This window comes from Astatotilapia calliptera, chromosome 3, assembly GCF_900246225.1.
Source record: "Astatotilapia calliptera chromosome 3, fAstCal1.2, whole genome shotgun sequence".
Classification (NCBI taxonomy): domain Eukaryota; kingdom Metazoa; phylum Chordata; class Actinopteri; order Cichliformes; family Cichlidae; genus Astatotilapia; species Astatotilapia calliptera.
Window position 1 is genome coordinate 52,218,362 of NC_039304.1, and position 20,185 is coordinate 52,238,546.

Consider the following 20,185-nt stretch of genomic DNA (forward strand, 5'->3'; position numbering starts at 1 on the left):
GAATACACAACAGATACTGTATACACACAGGCTGCTCTTCATCACCAGCTCCTCCTCCTCGTCTGTGACCCATCAAGCTGACTGAACCTCCATCAGAGGAAGGTCTTCATGGTTCCTGTACCTGAGGACACAGAGGACAGTCAGACACTCACATGGGTCGGTGGGTTTGATGCTGGAGTCTGTCCCAGCTGATCAACATCCTACAAACAGACTGATTGGTTCTCTGATCTGTGATCGATCAGCTGGAACTGGGATGAGGATCAGAGCCAAGAATTAAACCAGGTTCATACATTCATACCTGCACGGGCAGGTCATGTCCTCACGCGCTGAGCTCTGAGCTCCTTGTTCCATTAATTAGTGTTAAATATGGAATAATCTTTACATCATAAGTGCCATGCAAGAAAAACATAATTCAACAAATAATTAAATTCCTCGTGCATAAAGTCAGTGTAGCACTGCAGCCAGGTGCAGAGAAGCCAGAACCCACAGAGGTCTCTCTTCTGCTCGCGCTGCAGCAGTGCTACGCTCGTACAGTTAATCTGCTAGCAAAGGTCATTTTAGCCTGTGCACATCACTTTGCCTGAAGGGCCAGGGTCCTGATGTGATTGGTCACTGTTGGTGTCAGGACCCTGGCCCTTCAGTGGATAGGGCAGTTCGATATAAGGCTATATATCTGATGATGATATGAAAATGCCTTTTGTTTCATATTACACATGATCGTTTGTTTCATGGTGTCACCATGTGAACTGTTTCCGGTTTGTTTCATGGTTTTGATGGTCACTGGAGTGGCTACATCCATTTTTACAGTTCTTTCTTTCTCCTATATTTAATATAACCACAGTGTGGACAGACACGCCACTGTTTTTAGGCGTTGTCGTTAGCAACAACAATGGTAACCCCAGCGTGTGGCTCTGCCGTCCGCTTGTTTATTTTCCACATAAACTACAATAATAAATAATAAACCACAATCACAATAAAGCTGAAGATCCTGTTGAGATTTTGTAAAATAAAGTGAAATGATGACAAACAGAAGGACCAAAACAAATCCAGGACATTATTCCTAACCGAGGGGCTCGCTCTGTAGCAAGAAAGTCTGACACGGGCCAGAAAACTGTACTCTGCAAAACCGGCCCCCACTAAACACGGCAAACCTCTCCTGCCACCTACGCAAGAGTCACATGACAGAGGATGGAGAGAGTTTATGGATGAGAAGCAAAGCTCTACCCACCACACCACCCTGTTCTGAAGCAGCTTCACTGGCTCCAGGTCAAATCTCACGTTAATTATACATTTAAAGCTATTCATTGTCTCTCCCCACCATCTCTGGTTCAGATCACCATCCCACTCCAGCGCCCCCCGATCATCCTCTTCTCTTTCTTTTTCTCTTCCTTCCTCTCGTCTTGTTTCTATGGGGGGCTTTTAGCCGCTCTGCCCCCAACTTTGGAATTCCTGCAGACCTCGGAAACATCACCTCATTCCCTCTTTTTAAGTCCAACCTCAAAACCCACCTGTTTAAAACTGCCTGTTTTATTTGCTGTACAGCGTCCTTGAAAGGTGCTTTTAAATAAGCACCCTGAAGGTTCATTGTGTTCATCTGTGTTTCCAGTGGGCACCACTGATCTGTTCAGTGCTCCCTCACTGCTGCTGGTTTGGGTCATTGTGCAAATGTCCTGTTTATAAGGTTGGAAACCTGCAGTCGGCTGAGACTGAAGGATGACATTGAAAAGTTTCTAACAAGTAACAGCTGTAGTGATGTGCACCAGCAAAATGTCACCAGCAGATGAACTGCACGTAAAAATGCTGCAGCACAATCACAGGAGAAACACTCGCAGCTTCTTTGTGGGCGTGGCTGCTGAGCTCTGTGCAGGCTGTTGGATTTATGCACGAGGAATTATTTGCTCAGATTACATTTCTTCTTTTTCTTCTTATGATATAAAGATCATTCCATATTCAAAGTGCAGCTCATTGAAACTGGAGCAGCTGCAGTTACCATGGTGACAGGTAAACACACCTCTGTGACCCTGCAAACATACCTCACGTCCTCTTTATTTGGTGCCTTCCTCCATGGAAGCATGTCTGCCATGATTCCCATTAAGGTTGCTGCAGAGGAGAAAACAGGAGTGAGTCTCAGTCTTTCTACATCAGACACAAACCAGGTGATCATGTGACTCTTTCCTCTCAGCTGTGGTTTAGTCTGAGTAGTGGGAACACTGGAACAGCCTTTACTAGTGATGAAAACGACCACATACATGAACGAGTATGACTGAGTGATATTTAAAATCCAAACCAAGCATTCCCTAAATCAGCACCTGGTCACCTGTCTGTACAGGCCAATCACAGCTCTCCATGAGTCGCTCAGCTGTGAGTTCAACACTACATTGAAGGACATGTATCACAAATGTTATTTTATACTCTGCACTGACATATTTACAGTTTAGTTATCTTATTGTGCTCAGTGTTATGTAGTCCAAAGGTTTTATTCATATCCATCATGTAGATAAAACTAACACACTTAGCTTCTATAATTTGCTTGTAAAAGATCCTGGTGAGTAAACACCATGCTGTTTAATATCTTTGCAAAATAAAATACAAACTCTACATCTAAGGCAGCGGTCTCCAACCTTTTCTGTGCCACGGACCGGTTTATGCCCGACAATATTTTCACAGACCGGCCTTTAAGGTGTCGCGGATAAATACAACAAAATAAAACTAGTACCAAAAAAAGAAGATTTATTCATAACACACGTGAAAAGACCCAGGAAAACCGAGTCAACGATAAAAACGATAACAAAATAACGCTGAACACCGATAAAAACCCTGAAAACTATACATTTCACACCTGAGCCTCGACTCTCGCGGCCCGGTACCAAACGACTCACGGACCGGTACCAAACGACTCACGGACCGGTACTGGGCCGAGGCCCGGGGGTTGGGGACCGCTGCTCTAAGGAGTACAACATCGTCACTTTTGTGTGGATCATGAATAAAAGTCACACCAGTTACATACAGTGTTATCAAGCAAGTGTTTATGATTATTTTCATTTCTCTTTAATTCAGTGAATGAATGTGGATTTAACCTTGAAGCACGTTCAATCATCCATCATTCAGCCTTCTGAGACTGAAGAAGTCACCCTAACACTTCCATTAATAACATCCAGATGAACACAGTCAGCTGTCTGTGGTTGCAGACATCATGTGAAGATAATTCTGCTGTTACTGAAACTAGACACCTTAAATATTTCACAGAGTAGTTCCACTACAGGAGGGATGGTGCAGCTAAACGTGTGTTCAGATCTTTATGTGACACTACGACACACATCACTTTCTTTCTTATTGTGTAAACTTCTTGTCAATCTTTTTACATCATTTCTTCAACATTAACTGCACTGTTACACTCACCTCTGACTCTGAGAGTCACGACTTTCTGTACCAGGATGCGTTTATCCTTGTTGCAGACCGTGCAGGTGTAGCTACCACTGTCAGTGGGCTGGGGCTTTTTCAGGGTCAGACTGAGGTCTCCAGTGATCAGTGGATCTTCATTCATCTCTGTGCGACCGATGTAAGACTCGTACTGTAAATCTGGCTGGTTTTTTTTATTCACATCAAGGTAATGGACCATCTTCGCTGTGGATTCAAAGACAGTCCAGTACACACTGAAAACATGATGAAGGTCAGCTGGGGTTTTAAAGGGCAGCAGGACAGACTTGTTCCCCTGTTTCACCTCCACCACCTCCACCTGGAAATCTGAGAGCAGAACATGAACACAGACAGACATGAGTGAGGTTGATCCTCCAGCATCTCCTCTGCTGTGTAACCAGCAGCGTTCAGTGTTTCACTCAGGGTTCGTACACCTTTTTCAGGGTCAAATTCAAGCACTTTCTAAGCACTTTCAAGGTCCATTTTCAAGTTTTCCCAGCGCATTTCCTAAAATCTACTTATTTAATCTATCATCAGTGACATTATTTGGTACAGTTATAATGTATTGTTCATCTCCCTTAAATAAACAGGCAGCCTTAATGTATGAAATATCCATATACTGTGTCAGTGGCTGATGGTGCCCCACAGGCCTCAGTGTGAGCTTGAAGACATTTATAATGTGTAAGTAGTTTAATGTGTCGGTGCTGACCAGAAACAGCTTTTGAATGAAAGTCTTCTGTAGAACAAAAACACGTGACTATTCTTTGTGCTCATATGGATCACTCATATCACCATTATTCCACCCAGCACAGGGACAAACCCTGCAGGTATGACAGCAGCAGGTGTATCACTTTTCCACCTGGAGACAGCGTTTACACTGCAATCTGCCTCTGGTGGCTCTGGTGCAGCAACTGTGACAAAGTGACACACAAAACAAAACAACACTACACACTAACTACACAAGACAACACACTAACTTGACTTCAAACACGGTACACGTCACAAACCTCTCACCTGTGAAAACTCCCTTCCTCCCTTTCTTTCTTTCACTTACTCACTCCTAAAACTTCCCCTTTTCCTAAACAACCAAATGTCACGTTTTAATATATTTTTTTGATTGTTTGACACAAACAGGTGTTTTTTTTTCCTTTTTTGCTCACAAGCGGAGTGTTTGCTAGCGCTGTCCTTCTTCTCTCCCCGTAGTAAAGGCCTCTGTTTTATTTAGGAAAAATAAATCACGTGTACTTTTGATCATGACTCTGGTTTTACGTGGACTATCAACACAATTTAAAAACTGGTGTGTAGTTTGAAGTCAGTGCTTTGGACAAAAGTTGAAATGGAGACTCCTGGTCTTTCACAATGCTATGTATCGTTCTAATGTTTAAAGCTTTCACTTGAGTAAAGTAACTCATATTACTGCTAAGTAATGTTAGCTAAGTTCACAGCATGCTCCATGAATCTCCAGGCCATAACTAACTGCTATAATAGCTGCCGTACTGCATCACACTCAGTGCATTTCAATCACACAAACAGCTGTGCAGCTTTTATTCTCACACAGCTGCAAACAGCTGGACACTCGCAGTTTACACAGCTGGGATTCGCGGTGTGGACAAACAGCTGATACACTCACCTCTGACACTGAATATCACTGATTGCCTCAGCAGGATGTCTTCTTTGTGGTCATAGGCGGTGCAGGTGTAGATTCCACTGTCAGTGAGGTGGAGGTCTTCCAGGTTCAGACTGAGGTCTTTCTCATTTCCCTGATGGCGTGTTATTTCCTTTATGAACTTGTATTTGGGGTGTATACGTTTCCACTCCACTTTGGAAATCTGATCAAGTTTATCTGTTTTTTTAAATTCGAGCAAATAAGACTTGTTTCCATACACTGTCCCCAAACTCCTCAGAGTGTCTGAAAAGAGAAAAGAGGCAGACAGACACCAGTGAGAGTCCACTCCAGAGTGACAAACTGGACCAAGGTCAGCTTTTGTCTTAAAGGCAGCAGCACAGACTCCTCCCCCTGTGGCACGTCCACCATGTGAGGCAGACTCTCTAAAAAGAGATCAGACAGATGTGAGTGGGTGATCATGGCCTCTGCACAAACAGCTGTGCAGCTTTTATTCTCACACAGCTGGACACACTCACAGCTGACTGTTTCCATCAAACAGAGAACACAGAGATGATCCTTTGTGTAAAGTGTGATGAGCAGGGATGGTACTGGAGTAATATTTAAAGTATTTATAAGCTCTGATGTTATCGGTGAAACTAAGCAGCTGTAAGTGGCCGTTGCCACTAGTTACAGACGGGAACATGATGGATGTGTGAAACACTGAGTGAAGCTTCGTCACAGACTCACAGCTGTGAGTGTCTCAGCTATGCTGGCAGCCTGGAGTCACCTGAAGCTTCACCGTGGGCTGATGCTGACTGTCACCGTTATATGTGTGTTATTAACCTCAGAGAAACCAACTGCTGTTCAGAAGACTTCAGATGTGATCAGAGGTTTGGAGGCTGGACTTGCAGCACAGGAAGTGATGTCAGAACAAAAAAAGACTTTAGTCCTGAGTGAGCGACAGGTTTATCAGACGCTGGCGTGGATCTCCTTCAGACCTGGATCACAGTCTTCACACTGAACCCTTTAAACATCATGTTTGTGTTTCTCCATCATCAGGAAGTCTGTATTTATCCCAACATCGTTATTTATTAACCTTTCACTCATTTTAATTTTAAAACTGTGTGTATTCTGTGTATTTGTTAGCTCACGCTTGCTGCCTGTTCATGCCCTGTCCTTGTCTTCAACGTCATCCTGCTCTGTTGTAGGGGATAAATAAAGTCTTTCTGATTCTGCTGCACTAGCTGTCAGCTTTGATTTACCAGAACACATTTAAATAATCAAAGTCTTAATTATTATTTTAAACAACGTTAGTTTATGATCAAATATATATAGAAGATGAAGCACTCTGTTCCTTATTTACCAAAAAGTCTCGTTAAAGAAGTCGACCAATCAGCAGAGCCCTGAGGAGTAGCTGTGCCAGCAAATATATTTATCTGTACTGATCAGTGAGTGTCAGCAGCTTCTTATTAACAGCTCAGAGTGATGATGATGATGATGGAGAGCTCTACACTCAGCTTGTATATGACAGAAAACACAAAATACCTCATTACACTTTCAGTTATTAAATTCATTTCCAGCACTTTTGTGTCTCATAAGAAACATTATTTTATCGTATCAGGTTATCACAGATCCATCAGCTGCTCTTGGATTTCACTGATTCATGCTGGATTCACACAAACAGCTGCTTCACTCACCATAGACATGGAGAGTCACTGATTTCTGCAGCAGCTTGTCTCCATCCTTGTTGTAGACGGTGCAGGTGTAGACTCCACTGTCAGTGAGGTGGAGGTCTTTCAGGGTCAGACTGAAGTCTCCAGTTCTCAGTGCATCTTCCTTCATCTCTGTGCGACCTCTGTAACTCTGGTCCTGTTTAACTGGCTGATTGTTTCCACTCTCATACACGTGGACCTTCATGTTGTTGTGTGTCCACTCCACTGTGACGTCCTGAGGAAGGACAGCTGTGGTTTTAAAGGGCAGCTCGATGCACACCGCGTATTTTGCCACCTGCACAATGTCTGACACATTCTCTGTAAAGAGACAGACAGACAGACATGAGTGAGGTTGATCCTCCATCCTGCCCTCTGCTGTGTAACCAGCAGCTGCTGTTCTCAGTGTTGTGTGTTGATGTGTGAGGCTGCACAAACAGCTGGACACACTCACAGGTTTACACATGCAGGGATTCCCACTGTGGACAACCAGCTCACACGTAACACTCACCTCTGACTCTGAGAGTCACTACTCTCTGTAGCAGCATGTGTCCATCCTTGTTGCAGACGGTGCAGGTGTAGATTCCACTGTCAGTGAGGCGGGGCTTTTTCAGGGTCAGACTCAGGTCTCCAGTTCTCAGTGGATCTTCCTTCATCTCTGTGCGATCCTTGTAATCCTGGTCTTGGTTGTCTGGCTGATTGTTTCCACTCTCATACACATGGACCATCCTCTCTGTGGGTTCAGTGAGTGTCCACTCCACTGTGACGTGCTGAGGAAGAACAGCTGTGGTTTTAAAGGGCAGCAGGACAGACTCGTCTGCATCTGTCACATTCACCACCTGTGGCGGAGGAACTGAGAGAGAACAGAAGAACACAGACAGATAAAAAAGCTCACTGTTACTGTTCCATGATGATGACACTAAATATTCCCACTGTGTGCACTGCTGAGAAAAAAACACAGAGAAATTCAGCACTATCTGTGATCAATTCTATGCTACAAATGCTAACCAATCATGTCTTTGCACGTTCTCCTGCCAAAGCTTTGCTGGACCTATTATTGTCGAACTGAAAACAAAGCAATACAAGCTCTCTGGACATATTCTGAAAAACAGCATTTGAGAATGAAACCAGTAATGGGGGTTACAACTATGTGTGGTAGCAAAAAGATGATGATACAAAGACTGTCATATCCAGACATTTGGTTATCTTAAAAATAATTAAAATAAAGAACACAGCACCCAAGAATCTGTCTGGTTGGATCTTATTCATGGAGGATTCACATGGTGGACAAACAGCTGTTACACTCACCACTGACACTGAGAGTCACTGATTTCTGCAGCTTGTCTCCATCCTTCTTGTAGACGGTGCAGGTGTAGACTCCACTGTCAGTGAGGAGGAGGTCTTTCAGGGTCAGGCTGAAGTCTCCAGTTCTCAGTGCGTCTTCCTTCATCTCTGTGCGACCTCTGTAACTCTGGTGCTGTTTGTCTGGCTGATTGTTTCCACTCTCATACTCGTGGACCTTCATGGCATTGTTGTGTGTCCACTCCACTGTGACGTCCTGAGGAAGGTCAGCTGGGGTTTTAAAGGGCAGCAGGACAGACTTCTTCCCCTGTGACACCTCCACCACATCTGGCTGCAGAGCTGAGAGCAGAACATGAACACAGACAGACAGACATGAGTGAGGTTGATCCTCCATCCTGCCCTCTGCTGTGTAACCTGCTGTTCTCAGAGTTTCTCTGACTTGGAGCTGAACTGTTGTGTTGATGTGTGAGGCTGCACAAACAGCTGCTTTGCTGTGTCAAACATACAGGCAGTAACTTTGAATTATAACAAGCTTTTATTTAATCTGTGAAAGTTGTGCATGAATTAGTGCTGCAGTATGTTGTAATGTGTCAGCACTTCTTTAGAGACATGAAGGAGACTTCTTCTAATTCTGCTGCTTCAGGCTGCTACTGATGGTCTGCAGAGATTCCAGCAGATATTAGTTAAAACCAGTCACACTGTAAGTAATCAATTCATGAAGCGCTGTCAGACAACTCCCAGCTGCAAGCAAAGTTCTGACATGACAGAAAACATCCATCCATTCGCTTCCACTTCTCCCTTTCAGGGTCACAGGGCTGCTGGAGCCTATCCCAGCTGTCATAGGGCGAGAGGCGGGGTACAGCCTGGACAGGTCGCCAGTCTGTCGCAGGGCCAACAGACAAAGACAGGCAGCCATTCGCACTCACATTCACAACTATGGGCAATTTAGATTTTTTCAATGAATCTCCACAAACTGCATGTCTGTGGGCTGTGGGAGGAAGCCGGAGGACACAGGGAGAACCCACACAAACACAGAAAGACCTGATGGTGGAGTTGAACTCGGGACCTTCTTGCTGGGAGGCAACAGTGATAACCACCGTGCCCAAAAAGAAAGAAGAAATAAAAAAAGAGGTCAAATTAAATGGAAACAACAAAACCAGCACATTAGATTCAATTAAAGCAGTAAAATGAGAAGATGTGTTTTAAAAGTGGACAATGAAGCGGCGTCTCTAATGTGCTGATTGTTCCAGAGATTAGGAGCAGCAATGGAGAAGGCCCCGCCCCCTCTGAGCTGAAGATAAGATAACCTCTATTAGTCCCACATGTGGGAAATTTGTATGAGCCCCAGCAGCACAGGGAGCCCCACACAGCAGCCTCAGATTGTCCAGGTTCGCCTGGTGCACACTGAGCCGAGGAGGGGTTGATCTGATGTCCTCGTGTTGGTGTTGTTCCCAGATCATCATACTAAATGTTGGTCCAGGATCAACATTGCAAGTGACCAATCAGAATGTTGTGACGTCATACTTTTGCGACTTTGGGAAAAACCGGCGTAAAACAAAAAACTGTACTAAAGCTGCTTGAAACCGCCTCTGTCCGCCGATCAACGGACCCTGACCCTAACCGTAACCCTTTAAGAATTGATATTGTCATTGCAACATTGGAATTTCATAAATGCACGAATGGCTTGGCGTGCAAAGGAATAACGTCACAACAATGTGATTGGTCACTTGCAATGTTGAACCTGGAACAACATTTTCATGATGGTCTGGGAACAACACCAACACGAGGATATCAGCTCATCCGCCGAGGAGGACAGGGGTCACAAAGGAGCGGTGTGTCATCCTGGCCGACCACGGGGATGAGGCAGGAACCCACGGGGTCCAGGAAACGTCGGTGCACAAAAACTCCACAAAATAATCTCTGTATTATTAGGAAAGCTTGAGTTTAACCAGCCAGCCACTGCGCCTACCCCAACGCCTTCACTGGGGAGGTAGCATGACAGCACGGCCGGTCAGGATGTGTGACAGCAGCGGGCACCAGGAACTCTGTCTTGCGTTAGCAAACGGATGTTTTGATCAGAACTTCAGAGATTCAGAAGCGACTGGCGATCACACCAGTAGAGAGCAGATTTCCTGAGTGTCACATGACAGAAACAATATAAAAACAAACAAAACTATAAGCCACAGACGAGCAGCCATGGACACCGGCGCCATCTTGATCCCCATTTAAGCTGCAATGAGCTGCTACTAAGTGAAAAATAATATTTGTTGCTACTATGTAACAAACACTTCTGGACTGATTCCCCAGAGTACAGCAGTAAGTGCTGAAACAAGCTGGTTTGTGAGCTGCTGGTCAAAGTGGAGAGTCAGTAACAGCTCAGCTGTGGAAGAACACCAGACCTCAGGAACAGGTCTGTGATTGGTGGCAGAGGATCTGCTCTTCCATCTAAGGACCCTGAATCACTGAAGCTGCTCAGACCAGCTGATCCTGGAAAAGTGCTCTGAGGTCACATTAGTCATGTGACCTCAGGACGTCGCTATCAGACAATCAGTTCAGATCTACAAGAGCAGCTGTGTGTTAAACCTCCAGGATGTGGGTGAAGCCTCTAATGTGCTCCATCAGTGTGAGTTCAAGGCTCTGCTACCAAAGTGTTCGAATACACAGAGGAAAGTTCCTCAGCACATTTTCAGCTGTGAGAAAGATGAAAGGAGGCCACAGAGTCCAGCAGTGTTTGGGAGATACTTACCTGAATGATTGAGCATCGAGACAGGATTCATTATTGTTACTGAGAAGATGAACACAACTGAATGACTGAATGTGTGACTGAGTAACAGGTGAAGGTGATGGCTGCTGCTTCCACTTTTTGGTCTGCTCTGTGGAAACGCACACACACACATTATAAAACACACACACGCACCTTCTCTCTCCTTCTTCCTTTTGCATGCACGGCACACAAACAGACCAAAGGCAGCAGCCAGGATGATCAGACAGTACCCAGCACAGCTGCGAGGGCTTTGGGCCAGACTCGAGGAGGTTCTGTGACACAAACACACGAGACATGAACATCATCAACATGTTTGTATGAACTCACATTAATCTGACTTCTGTCCACTGACCTGTGACCTTCAGATGTACTACTTCAGGCTGTCCCTGAGCTTGTCCAGCCTTGAGAGCATTGCAGGTGTAGGTTCCACTGTCAGAGACTGTGGGCTTCCTCAGAGTGAGGCTGAGGTCTCCAGTCTGCAGAGCGTCAGCTCTCATTGATGTTCGACCGTCGTAAAGATCATTCTGACGTCTAAGATCGTCACCACTCTGACTACGCAGGTGAACCGTTGGGTTCTTGAACCCATCACGGTTCCACACTGCTGATGTGGAGTTCCTGGAAACATCAGCTGATACCTGACAGGACAGCAGGACAGAGTCCTCCCCCTCGTACACCTTCACCCCCGAGGCATGCTGGGAAACTGAGGAGAGAAACATGAAGCAGGTGAGACCTGTGCTTCCAGTCACATGACCTTTCTCTCTCTCTCTCTCTCTCTCTCTCACACACACACACACACACACACACACACACACGCACACACGCGCACACACGCACGCACACACACACTTCAGCAAAGAAACAGTGCCGTGCTAACATGAACCATCAGCTCAGGTCTGTCACAGTGAACCTGTCCAGCTCATCAGTGTCTCCATCCAGCTCGGATCACCAACACAAACACACATGTACAGTAAAGGCTTCTGCACACACAGCAGTCCCCATGTCCTCCCCTCACACAGAAACCTGCTCTGTACTCAGAGGAAAAAGCTGAGAGAAGCTTCCTGTGAGCGTCACTCAGGTCCATCAGCAGGTGTGCAGTGAAAGATGGGCTCAGGTCAGGTGGATAAAGCTCATCTGTCTGCAGGCATGTGTTAATTATCATGAATGTAGCGTATATGGTGTGAATAACATCAGCTGAAAGTAACTCAGGCTGTGACATCAGACAAAAGAGAAAACTATGTTACTAACTGAATGATTATATGCTCCTCAGCTGCAGCAGGACAAATATGTAGTATTTACACATAGTATTCAATATGTAGTACATGTTTCTGTGTCTGCCTCATAAAGCAGGCTTTGGGTGAGTGTGCTTGTTCCTCTGTGTGGGTGGAGGTCTCAGCTCCATCAGCACCCTGGCTGTGTGACAGGAGGAGGGCTGGTTTACTGTTTCTACTTCCTGTTTGTGTCTGTGGCTCCTCCCCCTGCTCGGGTTTGGAGTTACATCTAAAAAGGGTCAGTGGGAACTTCCTGTAGCTGCAGTCTGAGCTCAGACACGTCAGATCACCTCTCTCTCACACACGCTGCTCAGTACAATAGTGTACAGCCAGGGTCAGGGTGTCGGAGACTCACAGAGCCCTGCAGGCCCGGTTTCGAGTCCTGCCTGTTAGCATCCAACCTCACTGTCTCCTGCTGCCTGTACTGCACACATGTTTAAACCACTGACTGTAGAAAACATGGACGACGCGACCCCGCCTCCTCCTATTGTACAAAAATGAAGCCAAATTATCCCTGTCACTACCCGACCCGTACCGGAAACCCGATCGGTACCCCTCATGCGCAAATCTTACGTCACTTCCTCTCTTTGCCAACATTGCGACATTCAATATATTTGAATGATACGGTTAGCGCCCAGTTAGCTCCTAGCATTTCTCAGCAGCTCTGCCTCCTTTTCGACTGCCCGGGACATTTAAACTATGGATAATCCGTATACAAACAAATTCATGCTTTTCTCCTCAACAGAGAGCGTCCCCCAATTGAGCAACAGCGCCGTAAAATAAGAAGAATGGCGCCTAATGACAGAGTTAATAATGCAGACTTTGTAATATCTCACGTGAAGATTCATCAGCCAGATGAAGTGTTTACTGACAATTGACAGTGATAGCGCACATCATCATCACTATTCCAACAATCCTCTCCTCACAGACAAGCATAAACACACTCGACTATCGCTAAATCAGATTTAACACACGTTTGTAATGACGCTAATTCAGTTTATAATAGGGTTTATTCGCTCGGTCAGCAGGTGGCGGTATCCTCGTACACTGGGGAGTACACTGCCATTAAACGAACAGAAGAAGAAGAAAACATCTGCACATGCGCGGTACGGATCGGGTAGACCCGATTTGTACGGTCAGACTTTACACATGCGCAGTAAGGATCGGAGAGTCCCGATCTGTCACTATCTTTTTATTTTTCGTTTTTGTCTACATTGTACTGAAATGCTTCATTATTGCAAACATTTTAAGATATACTTGTTATTCTTAACATCTTAACAGATACTCTGACCTGTAACTATCGTAAAACGCTACGACCGGAAGTAGAAACCTTTCGCGCATGCGGGGTACCGATCGGGTTTCCGGTACGGATCGGGTAGTGACAATCCCGCTTGTGGAGGCGGCGGGCAAGATGGCGGACTGAGCAGTCGCATCCGTCTGAACTCCTCACTAAAGTCCCGATGTTTTAATCTTGTAGTTATAAAATCCACTCCTTTGAGCTATATTGACGACGTTTCAGCCCGAACATGAAGAAAACCAACAACACGAAACCTCCGGCAGTGAAAAACCTCCCTTTTACAACCCAGAGAAACAGCGAGCATGACTACCCAGCTCCGATGGAAACGGCTAATTCCAGCAGCAACAAGAGGGACAGACTGTTAACAACCCCTGATAATACTCCTGAGAAACCACATATGGAGAAAAAAGCAAAAGGTACGGCTAGTGATAATGACTCCAACACATCCACTGACACTATACTGAAAGCTACTGAGAGTCTTGGAAAACGTGTTGATGACCGCATGGACGAAGTTAGCAAACAAATTCAACAACATAGCGCCATGCTGGCTTCCATCGCTAAATCGGTGCAGTCTAATTCAGAGGAGCTGCAAGAATGCAAAAAGAAAATAAAACACCTGGAAAAAGAGATGGAATCAATCAACAAAGATAATGACGATATTAAGGATTGAGCCAGGAAAGATACAAAAGAAGATGGTGTCTCCGTATCAAAGGGAAAAAGGAGAAAACAAATGAAAATATCAGAGAAGAAGTGGTGGAACTTCTAGGAAGGATTGCTCCGGACCTAAAGATGAAGATGGAAGAAGCAGTTGATGTTGTCCACAGAGTGGGAAGAGCGGTGGAGAATAAGCATCGACAAATCATTATTCTGTTTGTGAGACGTGCCGTGAGAGATGACATCTGGAGGCGAACAAAGACTTCTCCCGTGTGCAAAGAAGAAGGCATCCGCTTTGCTGAAGACCTGACCCCAGAGGACTGGAGATCCAGACAAGCGTTGTGGCCAAAAATCGACCAGGCTCAGAAGGAAGGCAAGGCTGCAGGCTTCAGGGGCCCTTTTGGTTTCATAGAAGGCAAACGTATCAGGGTAGAGACTCCAGGTACGGGCTGACATCTGACTACGAAAGGAATATACAGTGGAACATTTCGGATGATGGGACTTTTATCTCAAGATTTTCCTACTCCATCTCCTAAACTTCCTCTTTAAAGCTGTTCATGTGTTCTGTGTTCCAATTAAAAACGAATATTTCTTTTTTTTCCTTTAACACAAGGGGACTTAAAGACACAATTAAGCGCAAAGCTGTTTTTCTGTTCTGCAAGGGGCAACAGGCAAATTGTTTTTTTCTCCAGGAAACTCATTCTGAGGATTTTGATGTGAAATTTTGGTCACAATGGGGAGATAAAAATTTTTTTAGTCATGGTACAAACAGGTTGGCTGGGGTTGCTATTTGTTTCAACAGATGTCCTGGTAGGCTTTTGTGCAACATGGCAGACAAAAATGGACATTGGGTTGCCTGTGTGTTAAATACTGATAATACTCTGATTATTTTGGTTAATGTTTATGGATACAACAATGATCAAGAGAATAAGAACCTGCTGCATCAAATTTCTACAGTTATAAAGGAACTTTACACCAAATTCCCTACTGATTATATAGTAGTTGGAGGTGATTTCAATGTGACTCCTGATGAATGGTTGGATAGATGGCCTTCAAAATTTTCAAGAGAACATAAAAACCCAATATTTGAAAAATTTGCTAATGATACTAAATTAATAGATGTATGGAGAGTGTTAAACGAAGATGTAAAACAATTCACTGGCACCAACCTAATGGTCAAAGCAGATCACGTATTGATTATTGGTTGGTATCCAACTCAATTTTACAAAATGTTAAGGAAACAGTCATCTCTAACAGTCCCTTAAGTGACCATTGCGCCATTATTCTGAGACTACAAAGCAAAGACCAAAACAACACATTTAAGGATTATTGGAAATTTAATTGTCAGATGCTGAGAAATGAGGAGTATTGTAATTCTATTAAAAAATTAATTGTAGATATCCAGAATGATGAAGCCATCAATACACCGATACTCAAATGGGAATATCTTAAATTTAGAATCAGAAAAACCTCAATTGCATTCGGTAAAAAGTTAAACAGACAAAGAAAAGAAGAGGAATCAAATGTAGTAAAAGAACTTGTGAATCTGTATGGCAAATTGAATCGGACTGAGGAGGAAAAAGGAAAAATTAATAATTTATAATCTAAATTGGACGAAATGTACCTTTATAGAGCCAAGGCTGCTTATTTGCGATCCAAAGCCAAGTGGATAGAAGAGGGTGAAAAGAACACTGCCTATTTTTGCAATCTAGAAAAACGTAGACAAGAATATATCTCAATATGTAACCTAATAATCGACGGAGAGGAATGTACAGACCCTAAACGCATTTCAAATGAAGTATTTACTTTTTACAGTAACCTTTATAAGTCTTCATACTCAGAACAAAATGTCACCTCCTTCTTTGACAAAATCAGTAAGTGGATTCCAGTAATTGATGATAATTTTAGAGAAATTTGTGATGAAGACCTAACTATAGAAGAATTTGATTTTGCTATTAAGAGCATGGCATCTGATCGTTCACCGGGACCAGATGGTATAACAACTAATTTCTATAAGCACTTTTGGGAAGACCTAAAATTACTATTATTCAGTGCGTTAAATGAATGTATAAATCAAAAGGAGCTTATAACAACAATGAAACAGGGAGTTATAAAATTAATTCCAAAACCGGGGAAAGATAAGAAAAAACTAAGTAATCTAAGACCTTTAACACTTTTAAATACAGACTACAAAGTTTTTACAAAAGTTTTAGCAACAAGACTAAAAACAGGTATTTCTGAAATAATTAGCCCAACACAATCAAGATTTTTCAAAGGACGGTTGATCCAAAATAATATCCGCTTGGTTTTGGACCTCATCGATTACAATTACCTAATTAAGGATGATAGTTTTATGTTGTTCTTGGACTTCCATAAAGCATTTGATTCTATTGAACACACTTTTATTATTAAGACATTTAAACATTTTGGGTTTGGTGATGCATTTCTGGATATGATCACTATGTTATACACTGATATTAATAGTTGTGTTTCTCTTTCAGAAGGCACATGTCCCAGGTTCAGGGTGGAGAGAGGTATCAGGCAGGGCTGCAGCATCTCACCTCTTTTATTCATTGTAGCCACTGAATTACTTGCTATTACTGTCATAAACTCAAACATCAAAGGATTAGACATAAATAATCACAAATTAATAATAAGTCAGCTTGCCGACAATACAACAGGATACAGGATAATGTTGACCAAGGTTGAATCTTTGTCCAGATTAATCTATCCAGCTTATTCCCTAGCCATACCACCAAGAATTATAAAAGACATCAATAAGGTGAATTTTAATTTCATATGGAAAAATAAACATCATTATGTTAGTAACAGGGACTTGATAAAAGATTATGAAGAGGGGGGTTTAAAGGCAATCGATTTTGAAATAATGAATGGCATTTTAAAGATTAATTGGCTACGATCTTTCTTGAAAAATGATAATGAGATCTGGTTCTTGATACCATCTGTTATTTTCAACAAAGTTGGGGGGATCCAATTCCTTTTAGTGTGTGATTTTGAAATTTCTAAACTACCCATAAAACTTTCCAAATTTCATCAACAAGTTTTGTTAAATTGGAAATTAATGTTTAAACATAACTTCAGTCCCCACAATGTTCCACTGTGGAATAATAGGGTGATATTGAATCGGGGGAAATCTATGTTTGTGGAAGAATGGATGACAAAACAAATTTGGTCTGTGACACATATAATGGATGAAAATGGAGATATACTTGAATTAAACAGGCTTAATGAGAAATATGACATGAGTTGCTCGTTCGAGCTCTATAAAAGGTTTCACAGAATATCCCAACAGTCCTTGTAAATACGGTAAAGAACAATTTTTCAAATATACAGACTCCAAATTTGCACAAAGTTAAACTAGATGGTCTTGACTTGGTTAATGGAAAATGCAATAATCAGTTTTTGAGGAGGTATTTGGTTAACACCTTATATCCAGGTAGGATAAAACATTCACTCGTCTTTAAAGATTATAACAAATCTGAGATCTCGTTGATCAGAACCAAATATTTAACATTTCCAATTCCCCCCAAATTTAAAGAAGTCCAGTTTAGAACTACAAAAAATATTTACCCCTCCAATGAATTTATGAGAGACAGATTTAAATTTGTGTTAGACAACTTTGGTGGAAATGTTTGGGAGATAAACTTTGGTGAAGCAGAAAGAGAAGCACGAGAAGGGAAGACGGTGAACGGAGCAAGCGAGACAACAAGCTCAATGGGGCCTAAGAGAACACCGAACGCCGATGAAATTGAGGACATCAAAAAGTCATTGGACTTTCTAACTGAGGAAACATCAGCTATCAAGCTACAACAGAAATATATCCTAGACTTAGTCGAGGAAATAAGGTCGCTACGTAACCAGAATGCAGAGAAGGAGAAACGGATTGTCTATCTGGAGAGTAAGGTCGCGGACCTGGAGCAATATACCAGAATGAATGATGTGATCATCACAGGGCTACATATATGCTATATATATATATGCTCGGGCTGTGACTGCTGGCAGTAAAGAGGAGCAAGGAGAATTGGATGGGAGCTCTACGGAGCAACAAGTAGCTGGCTTCTTGCAGTCGAAAGGGATCGACCTGGATTGCAATAACATCGAGGCATGCCACCTCTTGCCCAGGAGAAATGCTAGTGATAAACCAGCTATCATCATGAGATTTGTAAACAGGAAACACAAGAATGCACTGCTGAAGCAGGGGAGGAAACTAAAAGGATCGAACGTCTACATGAATGACCATCTAACAAAATCCAATGCTGACATGGCGAAGAAAGCACGACACTTAAGGAAACTGGGAAAAATTCAGAATACCTGGACTACAAACTGTAAAATATTTATTAAGCTTAACGGCACACCGGAGGAAGCTAAAGTGTTGGTCATCAAATGCATGCAGGATCTGGAAAACATTAACAAGTAATATAACTACAAAGACGAGGAGCTGGGCGAACAATCTACAGTCATCCAAGCAGGTAATAGAAGACAACAACGAAAGCTAAAAGCGTAACACATTTAAGGATGGAACAATCAAGTAACTCATTATCTGGGATCTATACATTGTTATCACAAAGGATTGCTAATCAGGAGATAAATTCACCAGCAAACAAGGAATACAAAACACACTTCACAGAGCAGGACATTGATCCAGAACTGAACTTTTTTAACATCAAAAATACCTGCTATTATCATAATGATGGTCAATTTAACAAAACTGTCAAGGTGGACGGTAAAATATCTATAATTCACTTTAACAGTAGAAGTTTATATGCAAATTTTCATAAAATAAGAGAATATTTAAGCAAATTTGCACATCCATTCAGTGTGATTGCAGTATCTGAAACATGGATTAATAAAGAGAAAGGAGAGGACTTTGTAATAGATGGATATGAATTAAATCTTATAAATAGAAAGAATAAGAATGGCAGTGGTGTGGCCTTGTTTGTGGACAAAAATTTAAAATACAAGATGGTAGAAAAAATGTCGATGGTGGTAGATAATATATTAGAGTGTGTAACAATAGAAATTAGTATGGGAAAAGAGAAAAATGTCATTGTAAGCTGTATATATAGAACACCAGGTTCAAATACTGAAATTTTTAAGGAGTGGGTAGATAAAACATTCACTAGGACAAACCAAAAAGTCATGTTCATTTGTGGGGATTTTAACATAGATCTATTAAATCCAAGCAAACAGAAAATGACAGAGGAGTTTATTAACACAATGTATAGCTTGGGACTTTGTCCAATGATCACTAAACCCAGTAGGATCACAGCACAATCGGCAACCTTAATAGACAATATATTTACAAATGAAATAGAAAATAGATCCATAAGTGGTCTTTTAATAAATGATATCAGTGATCACCTACCTGTTTTTATAGTGTATAATAAAAATTATAGGAAGGTTACACAGGAAAATATAGTAAAATACAAACGAATGAGAACAGAAGAGTCAATAAATGCATTTAAAAATGATTTGCTCAAGCAAGAATGGGAGACGCTGTATAGGGAAAAAAATATTGATAAAGCTTATGAGATTTTTTTAGGAAAATTTAAAATGTTATATAATAGTCGTTGCCATGGATTACAAAAGGATTGCAAAATGCATGTAAGAAGAAAAATACCTTATACAGAGAATTTATAATGAACCGAAGTACAGAAGCTGAAAATAAATATAAGAAATATAAAAATAAATTAACGAGTATTTTGAGGTCATGTAAAAAGGAATACTATGAGAAATTATTGATTATGAATAAAAATAATACTAAAGGGATTTGGAAAACATTAAATACCATCATTAAAAAGGGCTCTGGACAGTCAGACTATCCTTCGTATTTCACAAATAATGATAGAAACATTACTAATATGAGCGATGTGGTAAATGATTTCAACAAATTCTTTGTAAGTGTTGGGCCAGACTTGGCTGAAACAATTCCTGATATGACAGATTCGGTAGACTCATTGATCGCAATCCTCATTCAATGTTCTTAACGGCAGTAGAAGAAAAGGAAATCATTGATATTGTTGGGAAATTACAAACAAAAAACTCTACAGACTCTGATGATATAGATATGGAAATAGTCAAAAAAGTGATAGAGGGCATTTCCAAACCCTTAACACATATCTGCAATTTGTCCATACAAACTGGTGC

At 42.2% G+C, this 20,185-nt stretch overlaps 1 protein-coding gene across 1 annotated transcript; it reads right to left on the reverse strand.

Annotated features, from left to right (window-relative positions):
• Nucleotides 1–3,632: 3,632 nt before the first annotated feature.
• On the reverse strand, nucleotides 3,633–11,514 carry LOC113015684 (hemicentin-2-like). Its single transcript, XM_026157808.1, has 8 exons — nucleotides 11,151–11,514; nucleotides 11,029–11,070; nucleotides 8,041–8,373; nucleotides 7,244–7,585; nucleotides 6,721–7,053; nucleotides 5,048–5,326; nucleotides 3,722–3,744; nucleotides 3,633–3,653 (listed from the first exon to the last, which is right to left on the reverse strand). The coding sequence occupies exons 1-8, from the start codon at nucleotides 11,512–11,514 to the stop codon at nucleotides 3,633–3,635; spliced, it is 1,737 nt and encodes a 578-aa protein (XP_026013593.1).
• Nucleotides 11,515–20,185: the final 8,671 nt, after the last annotated feature.